General features: G+C 31.2%; 1 protein-coding gene across 3 annotated transcripts; it reads left to right on the top strand.

Moving 5' to 3' along the window:
- Positions 1–2296: 2296 nt before the first annotated feature.
- LOC105137841 (histone deacetylase 8) lies at positions 2297–7137 on the top strand. 3 transcript variants are annotated; one of them, XM_011043737.1, is made up of 4 exons: positions 2297–2658; positions 2851–3452; positions 4316–4625; positions 6720–7137. In XM_011043737.1, the coding sequence occupies exons 1-3, from the start codon at positions 2403–2405 to the stop codon at positions 4616–4618; spliced, it is 1161 nt and encodes a 386-aa protein (XP_011042039.1). In that variant the 5' UTR covers positions 2297–2402; the 3' UTR covers positions 4619–4625; positions 6720–7137. The 3 variants fall into 3 exon arrangements, with proteins under 3 accessions (XP_011042039.1, XP_011042038.1, XP_011042040.1); XM_011043736.1 differs by having other exon boundaries at positions 6731–7137; XM_011043738.1 differs by having other exon boundaries at positions 2854–3452; positions 6731–7137.
- The last annotated feature ends 4339 nt before the right edge of the window (positions 7138–11476 follow it).

The raw sequence follows: 11476 nt of genomic DNA on the forward strand, positions 1-11476 counted from the left end.
AAATTAAAGGTATCTTATATTATTAGATATATTATTATAAAACATGCTTTAGTTAAGGAGTTATTGATACTTTAAGTGCAAAATGATGATATAAAATCATGATAAAAATGTACTTTTAAATACTAATCAATAACACTTTTATACATTGGCATACATATACATATATGTATATGTATATGTATATGTATATGTATGTCAATGTATATATGTATATCATTTAAGTTGAAAAACAAAAGTTCATTAACACTATATTCATTTGTTTTTCCTATAAACAGAACCTACCTTCTATTTTTCATGGCATTCTTTTCAATTTCTTGTTCAAGGATCATTCCAATATATTTTAGTTCAAGTCCAACCACAATATAACATAACATGGCATTCAAAGTCCATTCTTTTTCATATATTAACAAGGTAGATTTAACTTTCTATATATTATTCTAAATCAATATCCCATATATGCATATTATTTATGCAATTTTTATACACAATTCTACACAACAATTCAAGCAAATATCAACATAATTCATGCCATTCTTTTCAAGCTAATCCTCCCATTTTTTTTTCCATATTCACAAATTACAACCAAATAAGATTTGTCTCTTTTATAATTTTCTACATTAAACATCTCACTTTACAAATTCATTTATCATACTTATCAACCCAATACTTGGAGTAACATATATTTAATAAGTATTTAAATTTATTTAAAACTTTTTTTAATCTTACCACCAACCATTTGGTCCATTTAATTAATATCTAAAATTATTCTAACTATCAATCCTAAGCATATTTATTCTAACACCAATACAATTTACAAGGCTATTGTAATTCAATCCAAAACTTTTATCCCTATAAAATTTCCTAACTCAACAAAATTTCCAAGTTCTTTTCTTCTCACTCATTAATTCTTCACTCAACCATACTAAAATATATTTGATTTTTAGCATAATTATTCATAAAAAATTCTTTAACATACCACAACTGACATTGTCTTCCTATGCAACCCAACTAAAAACTCATTTTAAAATAATTTTTCATTCATATAGTCACATATATTCACAAGTTTCAAACAAATTCCTATCATTTACCAATTACCCATCCATGGCCGGTTTCAAAGGAAGAGTTTTTACTTGGTTTATTTTAATTTTTCCCATAATTTCTTCTAGTTTTCAACCTTCTCATGTTAATATAACTAATTTTCTTCGACGTGTTAACGATCAAAATTTAAGGGTTTTCCATTCTTTTCTTATAAAATAAATAGAACAACAAAATAATAGATAAAAAAATATCTTCTCAACCAAGTTATTAGTTCAATTTATGGGCTTTTATCAATATTTTCACCCTCTATTTCTTCCCCCCCCCCCCAAAGTTTCTTGTTTCCTTCTCTAAGTCCTAATCCCCTCCCATTATTCTTCTCGTCTTGCTATTTTTTGGTGTAAATTTCTCAACAAAGGTTCACCTTTTCACCAATGTTTAAGTAAAGGAAGCAAGAAGAAGAAGAATCGAAGGAGGTTTTTTTAGCTCTTTCTCTATTTTGATCGACTAGAACAGTCGGCCGGTACATAAGTAGAAAGGAGGCCACTTTTATTTATTTACAAAAATATCATACCTAGTCTATATGCCAGTTTTTGTATTTTTTCTGATTGTTAACAACGCTTTATCAAATTTTGATTAACCTATAATTTTTATTTAAAAATAAAATATATTAGGATATTTCTTATAAATATTTAGTCCAATCAAATAATCAGATTAAATTATATATTTAATATCATAAAATTCAATAATCAATAATTTTACATAAAAAAATCCAAATGTTATGTATAATTTTATTTACTTGAATCATTATAGTTTTTTTTTAAACTAATTCATTTGACATTTCCATTCATACTCATAAAATTTTTCTCTTAATTTATTATTTTTAAATTAAATATTACTCTTTTTTTGGGCTGAGGTTTACATTAATATCAAACAAAAAAATTAATCTAATCCCATATAATTTATAAAAAATTATTATATCATAGTAAAAAGATCACTTTAGCTTAAAAATATAAAAATTAAAAACAATTGTATTATTATACTATTGGAATAATATATTGTTCCTTGGAATACAATAACTTTACTAGCTAATTATATTGTGAAATAAAAAATAACCAATTTAACTTCGTGTAATTCATAAAAAATAATTGTGTAATAATGACCTTCACTTTAATACCTAATTCAAAAGTTTAATAGTTAAGAGGTAATTTTATCGCGACCATGTTACAACAAATAGTTGGGTAAAGTAACTTCCCTTCTTCTTTTTTTCTTTTAAAAATTTAATTTAATGCGCTAAATTTTTTTTCTAAAATTTCTCCCCATTCTCGCAGTCTCACCTTAAAATCCTCTAAGAATTGCTGTCAGCCATGGCTGCTGCTTGCTCAAACAAGATCATAGACGTGTTCTGGCACGAGGGCATGCTAAACCATGAAACTGGAAAGGGAGTTTTTGACTCAGGAACTGATCCTGGGTTCCTAGACGTGTTGGAGAAGCACCCAGAGAACTCAGACAGGATCAAGAACATGGTCTCTATACTTCAGAAAGGTCCCATCTATCCATACATTTCTTGGCAACTTGGCAGACCTGCTCAAGTCCCTGAATTGCTCTCTTTTCACGCCCCAGGTAACTCTTTCATTCTTATTATTCAGATCAGCAATTCCCTAGTTTTGAACCAATTGAATTGTAAAGTTGCTATCTTGAAGCCATTTAGAGTTTTAGAGTTTTTGCTTATATGTTTTATTGGCAGAAAGCAAATAGGTTATTTTTTTCAATCTGTTGCATCGTGTCTGATTTTTTTCATTTATGTTAAAATAGCAGAGTACATAGATGAACTAGTTGAAGCAGATAAACAAGTTGAAGCAGATAAACAAGGAGGGAAGATGATTTGTGCCGGAACTTTCTTAAATCCTGGCTCATGGGATGCTGCACTTCTTGCTGCTGGCACTACACTATCAGCAATGAAGCATATTCTTGACGGGCATGGAAAGCTTGCTTATGCATTGGTTAGGCCGCCTGGTCACCATGCTCAACCTAAACAAGCAGATGGGTATTGCTTCCTTAACAATGCTGGTCTTGCGGTTCAATTGGCCTTAGATTCAGGGTGCAAAAAGGTTACAGTTATAGACATTGATGTTCATTATGGAAATGGAACAGCGGAGGGATTCTATCGGACTGATAAAGTACTTACCGTTTCCCTTCATATGAACCATGGTTCATGGGGTCCATCTCACCCACAGAATGGATCTGTTGGTGAGCTAGGTGAAGGAGAGGGTTTTGGCTACAATTTGAACATACCCCTTCCTAATGGGACAGGCGATAGGGGATATGGGTATGCCATGAAGGAGTTAGTTGTCCCAGCTGTTCACAAATTTGAACCTGATATGATAGTTTTTGTTGTTGGCCAAGATTCAAGTGCTGTAAGTACCCTTAATTCGATGATAGAACATTGCCAGATTGTTACTATGTTATGAGGTAAGGTTATGCATGTAAACACATGCATATTAGTTTGACAATTAATTATACATGCATAAATATGTTAACTTTTTGTGCATTTATATATTTCCATATAACATGTCTAATGGGAATACACCGAGGAGTAATAGTGAGAGGGAAACTGAAGAACTGAAATGAGTACGGCATATGACATTGAAAAATGTTCACAGCTCTACAGGATGTAGAAAAAGGAAAAATGAAAAATTATATGGAAGAGACCTTTAGATTGATCATTAATTAATCCTTTCCCCCTTCTCCTCTCTTTTTAATCCTTTTTTGTGTTATACAAGCTGAAAGTAGCAAAGCACAGGAGACAACTGAGTGAATTATGGATACATGAGAAAAAGGCAAGCTTTTGAACCAGTTAAACCTTGTACTTCAATTTTTTGTATATATTTTTTTTATACATGTACTAATATTCAATATTCTAGAGAGCTTTCTAGACTAAAACGTCAGTTTTGTGTTTCTAGACTGCAAATTATTAGTAACTTGGCTGTGGAAAATAAATATGAAAATATTTGTGTCCCCTTTCAAATTTATGCATCCTAAGTTGTTCTCTCTTTCTCTCACACACACCCCCCAGATGGATTCCCTTTTCTTCTTTTTATGGTTTTCCTCATAACTTGGACTGTGCATGTTTGTTATGAAGTTCCTCGATTGCCATCATCTCTAGCTATAATTGTACTTCTTTGATGAGCATTTCTCAGACTTTGCCTTTGCCTTCTTTTTCTAAAACGTTAGTGTTTAAAACTTTGATTTCCTTACTGAGTCGCATTGCTTGCTTCAGTTTGATCCAAATGGAAGGCAATGCTTGACAATGGATGGCTATAGAGAGATTGGACGGATAGTTCATAGTCTGGCAAATAAACACAGTGGTGGGAAGATTCTTATCGTCCAAGAAGGAGGATACCACATCACGTACTCAGCTTACTGTCTTCATGCAATACTTGAAGGTGTGCTTGACCTTCCCCAGCCTCTGTTATGTGATCCCATTGCATATTACCCAGAGGATGAGGCTTTTGCTGTGGAATTTGTTGAAGCCACCAGAAAGTACCATAAAGAAATGGTTCCGTTTTTAAAAGGATCATGACTAGAAGGTATGGTATTCAAAGCCCATTTTTTATGTATGATTCATATGCTACGTGTATTTTTAATATTATGTCATGCTATCATAGGAACAGTAAGAGTTTAATGTGAATTATGCTTTTACTTGATTTCCTAATTTACAGCCCTATATTTGCATTGATCGTAGTTTTATGTACCACTGATCGCACAATGATGTGCATGGTAGAATAGAAACAACAATAGAGTTTAATATGTTGTGTATATGATGATTTATCTTAATCCTATTGAGCTGACCAAGACAAGTAGCCATGCAAAGTTTGAAGTGAATAAATTTAGGAGTTGACAAATGACTTTCTTTGGATCTGGAAGAGCTTCCTGAAAGTGTTATCTTTGTTAATAGAAGGTTTAATTCCTAGCTTTAGGCCATTATTTCCATGCTAATTGTTATATACTCCATTGGTTATATTTATTATGTGAGGAATTACATGTTTTATTTCCCTTTTATGCTATGTCTGGAGGTTTGAATATTTTGTTCCCATTTTAAGATACAAGATCCATATATGACGAAACTGAGGACTTCATTGGATTGAGCCCTGGTATGAAACTTGCTAAGTGATAAATTCCAAATTTAGAGAAAACCCGGAAAAAACGGAAGGAAAAGATTTGAATCATTCATTAACATACAATGCTGTTTTCAGTGGCTTATGGTTGTAAGAGATGGAAAAAAAAAAAAAAACTCAGACTCTTGAGAAAAGGCTTTCTGAAACTTAGCCCCCTTGGAGTGGGCAGTCTTGATATTGAATTTTTTTTTTTAATTTGTTAGCCTCAAGTAAGTTTAATTCCAATTGCTTAACTATTTCTGAGCTCTTTGCAGCAGTTCAGAATAATGTAGACTCTCGCAATATATTCTGCACAGCTTCATGCATACAGTTGTGTGTTTCTTTTTTATAGATTCTCACAGGTCAATCCTAACATCCTTTGCCTTGTTAGGGAGTCACTTGTCTGTTTTGGTCTGGAACATTCTAAATCAGGAAGATCTTGATGACCTGTTCCCTGCCAACTCTTCGCTGTTCACTGTGTTTTGTATTGTTATTTTCCAATGCCATGTTAAAATTGCCCGTGTATTTATGAGACAGTGTTAGATGTCATCTTTTATCTGTGTAAATGACTTGGTTTCTAGCTAGGATTTTCTCAAGATTTGCCAATGAAGATATTGCTCTCCATACGATGTGTATTTCTGGTTAACCATTTTTCTGAGCTTCACACGTGAACTAAATGCTCATTTGAGCGATAATGTAACTAACCAAATAAGCCATAGTCAAAACAATCCAGTGCCTGTCTTTCTAATGTTTGCTAGCCATCAAATTCAGGTTTTATTTTATTTTGTTTTATTTTTTTGCAAAAAGAGTAGAGGAAAGAAATAATAAATTCATTAGAAATAAAGAGGGATGGAAAATGTGATATTTTCTGCACCAGTGAGTCTATGCTTTGCTGAAGTTTTTTGGCAAAAACATAGAACTTCTGCTAATAATTGTATAGAACATAAGGCTATGGTTGTGGGACAAACGAGTTCAAAATATTTAGGTTGCAAGTGTTGCCCCTTCTGATGTAGGACAGATTGGAGCCTTTATTTGCTTTTTGGATAGCCAGAAATTTAGGGATTACTATATGATTTCAAATTATAGCTGAATAGCTTAGCGAAGATCTATTTAAGATTGACTAGGTTGGAATTTGGACAAAGAGACGATTCTTGGGAACTTAAATTTGTGGTACAGTAAATTCTGTGCAGCCCTGAACTCTGGTCTTTGTGTTTCTTTAACGTTTTATGTTGTGCAACATATGGAAAATCTGTGTGCCCAACATGTTTATCTTCTCTTTGCCTTCTTCCAAGTCCCTCTGCCCAATTGTTATTCTCGCAGCTCCCTGTATTCTCATTCAGCATTTCACATACTTAGCAACAATATTTTGAGGTAAAATTACTCTGTTCAGCCATTAGCTTGAGCTTGAAAGCATTGAACAATGCCAAATTCATTTATGGTCAAGGCATTAGAGAAAACAAACGCACTTTACAGATTTTCCATTGATTTTTTTCCATGTCTGTCCATAAACTTATGTTGAAATAATAGTACATATGTAGGTCACTGAAGCAAGGTGGAGGATTGACATCAAATATTACCAGCTATTCAAGCTGATGAGAAGCTCCCGTTCCGTGGTGGACATCAAGGATTTGGAAAATGGACTGTCAATATAGGTGAAGGATGATGTTGATCATATAAAACCATCGTTTGTGCCAAGAAACTTGGTATGAGAACTGTACTATAGGAGTTGGTTTTTGTTATAAAATTTAAAATCCTGGGATGGTACAGTGATAAACTGTGTAATATCCTTTGCTGCTGATAATTTTAAGTATGGACACTTCATTGTCACAGTCACCGCTTTATAATTTAATGATATTTCCTAACATCTGTCATATATTTTTTGTACTTGTCATTCATGACATCTGTGGGTTAAAATCATTAAGTTTTTCCATTCTGGAGTTTTTCCCTGTCCTTGTTAGCTGATATGTATAGCAATCACCACCCATTCAGCTTTGGTTTCTGCTGACATGTTCTTCAAAAATAATGCCTTTCTTTACTTGCTCAGCGCTTCCACATCAATGAACAGTAATTCAGAATACAAATCTTACTGCAACTCCACTGGCTTTGACGGAAATTTTCTTGGAGATTTCTATTTCTGCTCATGATCTGACGTCCACCATTTATATGAAGTCATTAAGGGCATTTATTGTAGTTGTAGTATGTGATCTGGTTTGCATGGGATTTATCAGGAATCCCCTCTTCAAGGGAAAAAGAACCGGTTTCTACTAACATTAAAATGAATCTGCATTTTGTATCTCTGATTCCATACTATTTGAGACATCCTTTCTTCATCAAGAAAGGTCAGCCCCCCTTTGGAACATCCTAGTTATCCTTTCCTGTCAAATGCGTCTGAACATTTATTATTGTTTTGATAGCTTAGGATATTTGATTTGCATGTGCATGCACAAACAAAAGTTTACTGCTCCACCAGTTATCTAATGACCAAACTGATGTTTTCCTAGAAGAAGTGTCATTTCTGGTTCTCCCCCCTTCCCCCACCCCCCATATAGATGGACGTTGGGGGAGGTATATATTCTGCAAATTAGCAGGTTTCATTCATTTAACAGGACACAACAAGAAACCTCTTGCACGTTAATTCAGTTCCGAAGGCATCTTGATTATATTTTTGCTGATTTTTGTTTCTTTGCTTGATGTAAAATCCTGTATTCCATGCATGTCCTTTGCATCAGTCATTTTTGTGAGTTGACTACTTTGAATACATGGAAGATGCCAAGTACATGTAATAATTCAACGTGGAGCTTGTCATCCTGCAAGGGGGGCTGAAGTTTACTGAGTTTATACCGACTTGTCCAGGCTGATAGAGACATCTTCGCTACCGCACATGATTCAATAAATGATCCCTATGAGCTCAGGAATTCATGAATTAAGACATGCTGTCAGGCGTGGTAAGGTAAATATCATAGTGTGGCTGTTGGGTGGGTTATTATTGTATGGGGTAACATATAAATAGACTCATACCCAAATTTTCTATATTTCCATAGCATGATAGAAGAAGAAGAAAAGACTTTAATTTCTTGTCAAGATACAAATCTTAATCTTGTCATCTAAAAATTCTCCTTGACATAATATATATTCATACTTGGAAACCATGTTTAAGTTTGACATTGCTTCTCAAGATCATCCCTCCTTTCAATGCTTAATGCCGATTGGTTTTGAGGTGCAATCTCAGTTTCTGTAAAATGCCTGTCGAAGGGTGGCAGATTCTGCCGTGTTAATTAGGGGCATGATATCAAATCTTGATATTAGAATAATTTTTTTTTTCTAATCTCCTTATTTTTTTCTCAGCATCAAAGCCTTAATTTTGCCAAGAATCATGTGAAACAAATAAAAACCATATTATAATTTTAAAACTTGATTTAAGATAATTTGAGGCAGGATTTATAGATCAGTAGGTTAAATTTGAATTAACTTAATATTTTTTTTAAAATCAAAATGATATACTTTTAATAATTTTTTTATTTAAAATCAATGAATTAATAATTAAGTTTTGATAAAGTTAACCAGGTGGATCTATATTTTTAAATGGGCTAGCTAATTTTTTTTTAAAAATTTGAACTAGATTATATTTTTAACTAGTAAACTTTCAAGTTAATGCAGTAGGTGTTGATTTTAAAACAATGATTTAAATCCTAGAATGTGATGATGTAAGTAATTGTCATGATTCTTTCCTTATTTCGTTCTTTCAAATTCTTGCTATTATTTAATTAATTCCATAAAATACAAGCTTTGTGATGTCTTTTCTTCTATGTAAAATAGGTGACTCAAGTATTTCTTGGCATGGTATGGTTAAGAATCCAATGAAGTACTGTTTGCATGCTATATTCTTGAGATATTTTAGATTTTTTTATCTTTAAATTATTATTATTATTTATTTTAGATGTGCATTAATATTTAAATTTGAAAAAATAAAAAAATATTATTTTAATATATATTAAAATAAAAAAAACTTTAAAAAACAATTTATATCTCACTCCCAAATATCAACCACAAAAATGTGATGCTATTTGAATGTCGACAGCAGCAGGAACTTCCATTTTCAAAATGGCCCTCCACCAGAGGGACCCTCAAGCACTATTTCTTTGTCCATTAGCGACCATAGGATTGGGGATTAAGATTAATGAATTTAATAGTCTCAGTCCTTTTATTTTTATTTAATTTGTTTTGTGGCCCAGCCAGTCATGCAGATTCATACTTTCGGTTATTAATAATTGCACCAAATATTTCAGCATCAATTGTCATTTGTTATTGATGGATTTGCATGATTTTGGTGTTGTCTTTAGCTTGTCGCTATCTTCTTCTTTGATTTTTCTTTAATAAAAGAGATTTGAGTTTCAATGATTTGATTTGATTATTAAATAATTAGAAAGAGCTAATCTAAATCTATTTCTCCCACCTAGATGGAGAATTTAACAACCATTTAAATTCAATAATTTATAAAATTTTCTAATTAGTTTAAGTATAAGAAAAATATCTTATTTATTAAAATTGTAATTAAATTGAAGGTTTTAATCTAAATATAAAAATAAAATAAAACATAAAAAAATTCCAAAAAATAACTACCAGACTTAATTTAAACCTAAAAACAAAAACAACAATCTTATTGGTCATCCTTATATAATTTAGTTTTTATAATAATTTTTAAATTTTTTAATCTAATTTAATGATTACATCAAAATTTATATTTATTTTTATCAAATTATGTATTGAACTTATTTAGAACTTCTCCCAACTTAAATTTTTTTAACAATTAAAGAACTAAAAAAATAAAATTAATTGTGACAAGAATAATAAAGATAATAATCCACACCAAATAATAAAGACAGTAAAAACACTTTGAATATAGTATTATAGTCAACCTATTCACAAAATAAACTTCTTGTATTACAACTTGACTAAATTAGTTCCTTCAACCTCTTTGTTTTTATCCTTTAGACCAACCTTTTCTATGACTTGAGAAAATAATATTTTCTTTTGTTCTTTTTTATTTTAATTTCAATCTGTTGAGTAAATTCAACAACTTCTTCTAGCTTTTCATCAATTTAATTCAAGTATATTTGTTTTTGAGATAGTTTTTATGCTTGTGATTTAAAAAAATAAGTTTAAAAAAAATACGATTAGTTGGATTTAAATACGTGTTTAATAAAAATTATAGTTGAAATTTATGTGTAGTAAAAAATATGTATAAAATATTTGGTGGGAGTATAGTTACGGTTGCATTTCAAAATATTTTTTATTTAGAAATACATTAAAATAATATTTTTTTTAAAATTATTTTGATATCAGCGCATCAAATGATCTGAAAACATAAAAAATATATCAATTTAAAATAAAAAAATAAAAAATATTAATTTTTTTTAAAAGCTCTTTTGAAACGCAAAAAAAGGTAGGGTTTTACGAAACTCAGTAAAAAAAAACATGTAAAAACTGCGCTTTAAATTCAATTTTTTAGTGGGCCCATAATATGAAACACAGTTTAATTTGATACTAAACACGTTGCTATGTTTATTTCATTGTAAATACAAAAGCTGATGAAAAAAAATACAACCTTAATCTCAACTAGTTCACTAACTTCAATTTATCTCTCAAGTTTCACTTGTATATTTGGTTTCTCTAGATTTTTATTATGTTTAGTAAATTAAGTTATTGTTCAAGAATAACGATAATTATGGCTTTTTAGCTATTGATTAACCAATGTCACTCCCTCGACTTCCTTTTTATCATCTAAAATGATCAAAATATTGTGTTATGATACTCCTTCAAATAAAAAGAGAGAAGATTCATTAATTATATTTAAGTTTCATCATTTTCTTTTTTGATGAGTTGGTATATTTATATTCAACTACATATGTATCTTAAAAACTCCTATCCTAACATATGAGACTTGAAATGTTTTTTGATCAAAATATATATGGTCAACATTATACTTGTAATATCCTACATTAACGGATGAGAGTTTGGTAGCTGATCTTATTAGTAGTGCTAGTTCCTAATATATTGTACGTGTTTTGGGGCGTTAAGCTCAGAAGTAGGCTCGCTTCACAAAGAATAAAGCCGTAAGGGCAATAAGGCCTAAAATGGACAATATGCGATATATTGGGCTAGACTGTTACATTTGGTATTAGAGCCGACCTCACTGGTTATTCGGTTGTGCCGACGGGATCGTCGGGCTCTTTAAGAGGGTGGATTGTAATATCCTACATCAGCAGGTGAGGATTCGGTAGCTG

The sequence above is a fragment of the Populus euphratica genome, unplaced genomic scaffold (genome assembly GCF_000495115.2).
Source record: "Populus euphratica unplaced genomic scaffold, PopEup_1.0 scaffold71.1, whole genome shotgun sequence".
Taxonomy (NCBI): domain Eukaryota; kingdom Viridiplantae; phylum Streptophyta; class Magnoliopsida; order Malpighiales; family Salicaceae; genus Populus; species Populus euphratica.

Excerpts from the sequence above, each read along its gene's own strand:
- LOC105137841 (XM_011043737.1), top strand. The coding sequence starts at position 2,403 with ATGGCTGCTGCTTGCTCAAACAAGATCATAGACGTGTTCTGGCACGAG. Across the intron at positions 2,659-2,850 it reads GCTCTCTTTTCACGCCCCAG|CAGAGTACATAGATGAACTA; the intron begins GTAACTCTTTCA and ends ATGTTAAAATAG. Across the intron at positions 3,453-4,315 it reads TTGGCCAAGATTCAAGTGCT|TTTGATCCAAATGGAAGGCA; the intron begins GTAAGTACCCTT and ends TGCTTGCTTCAG.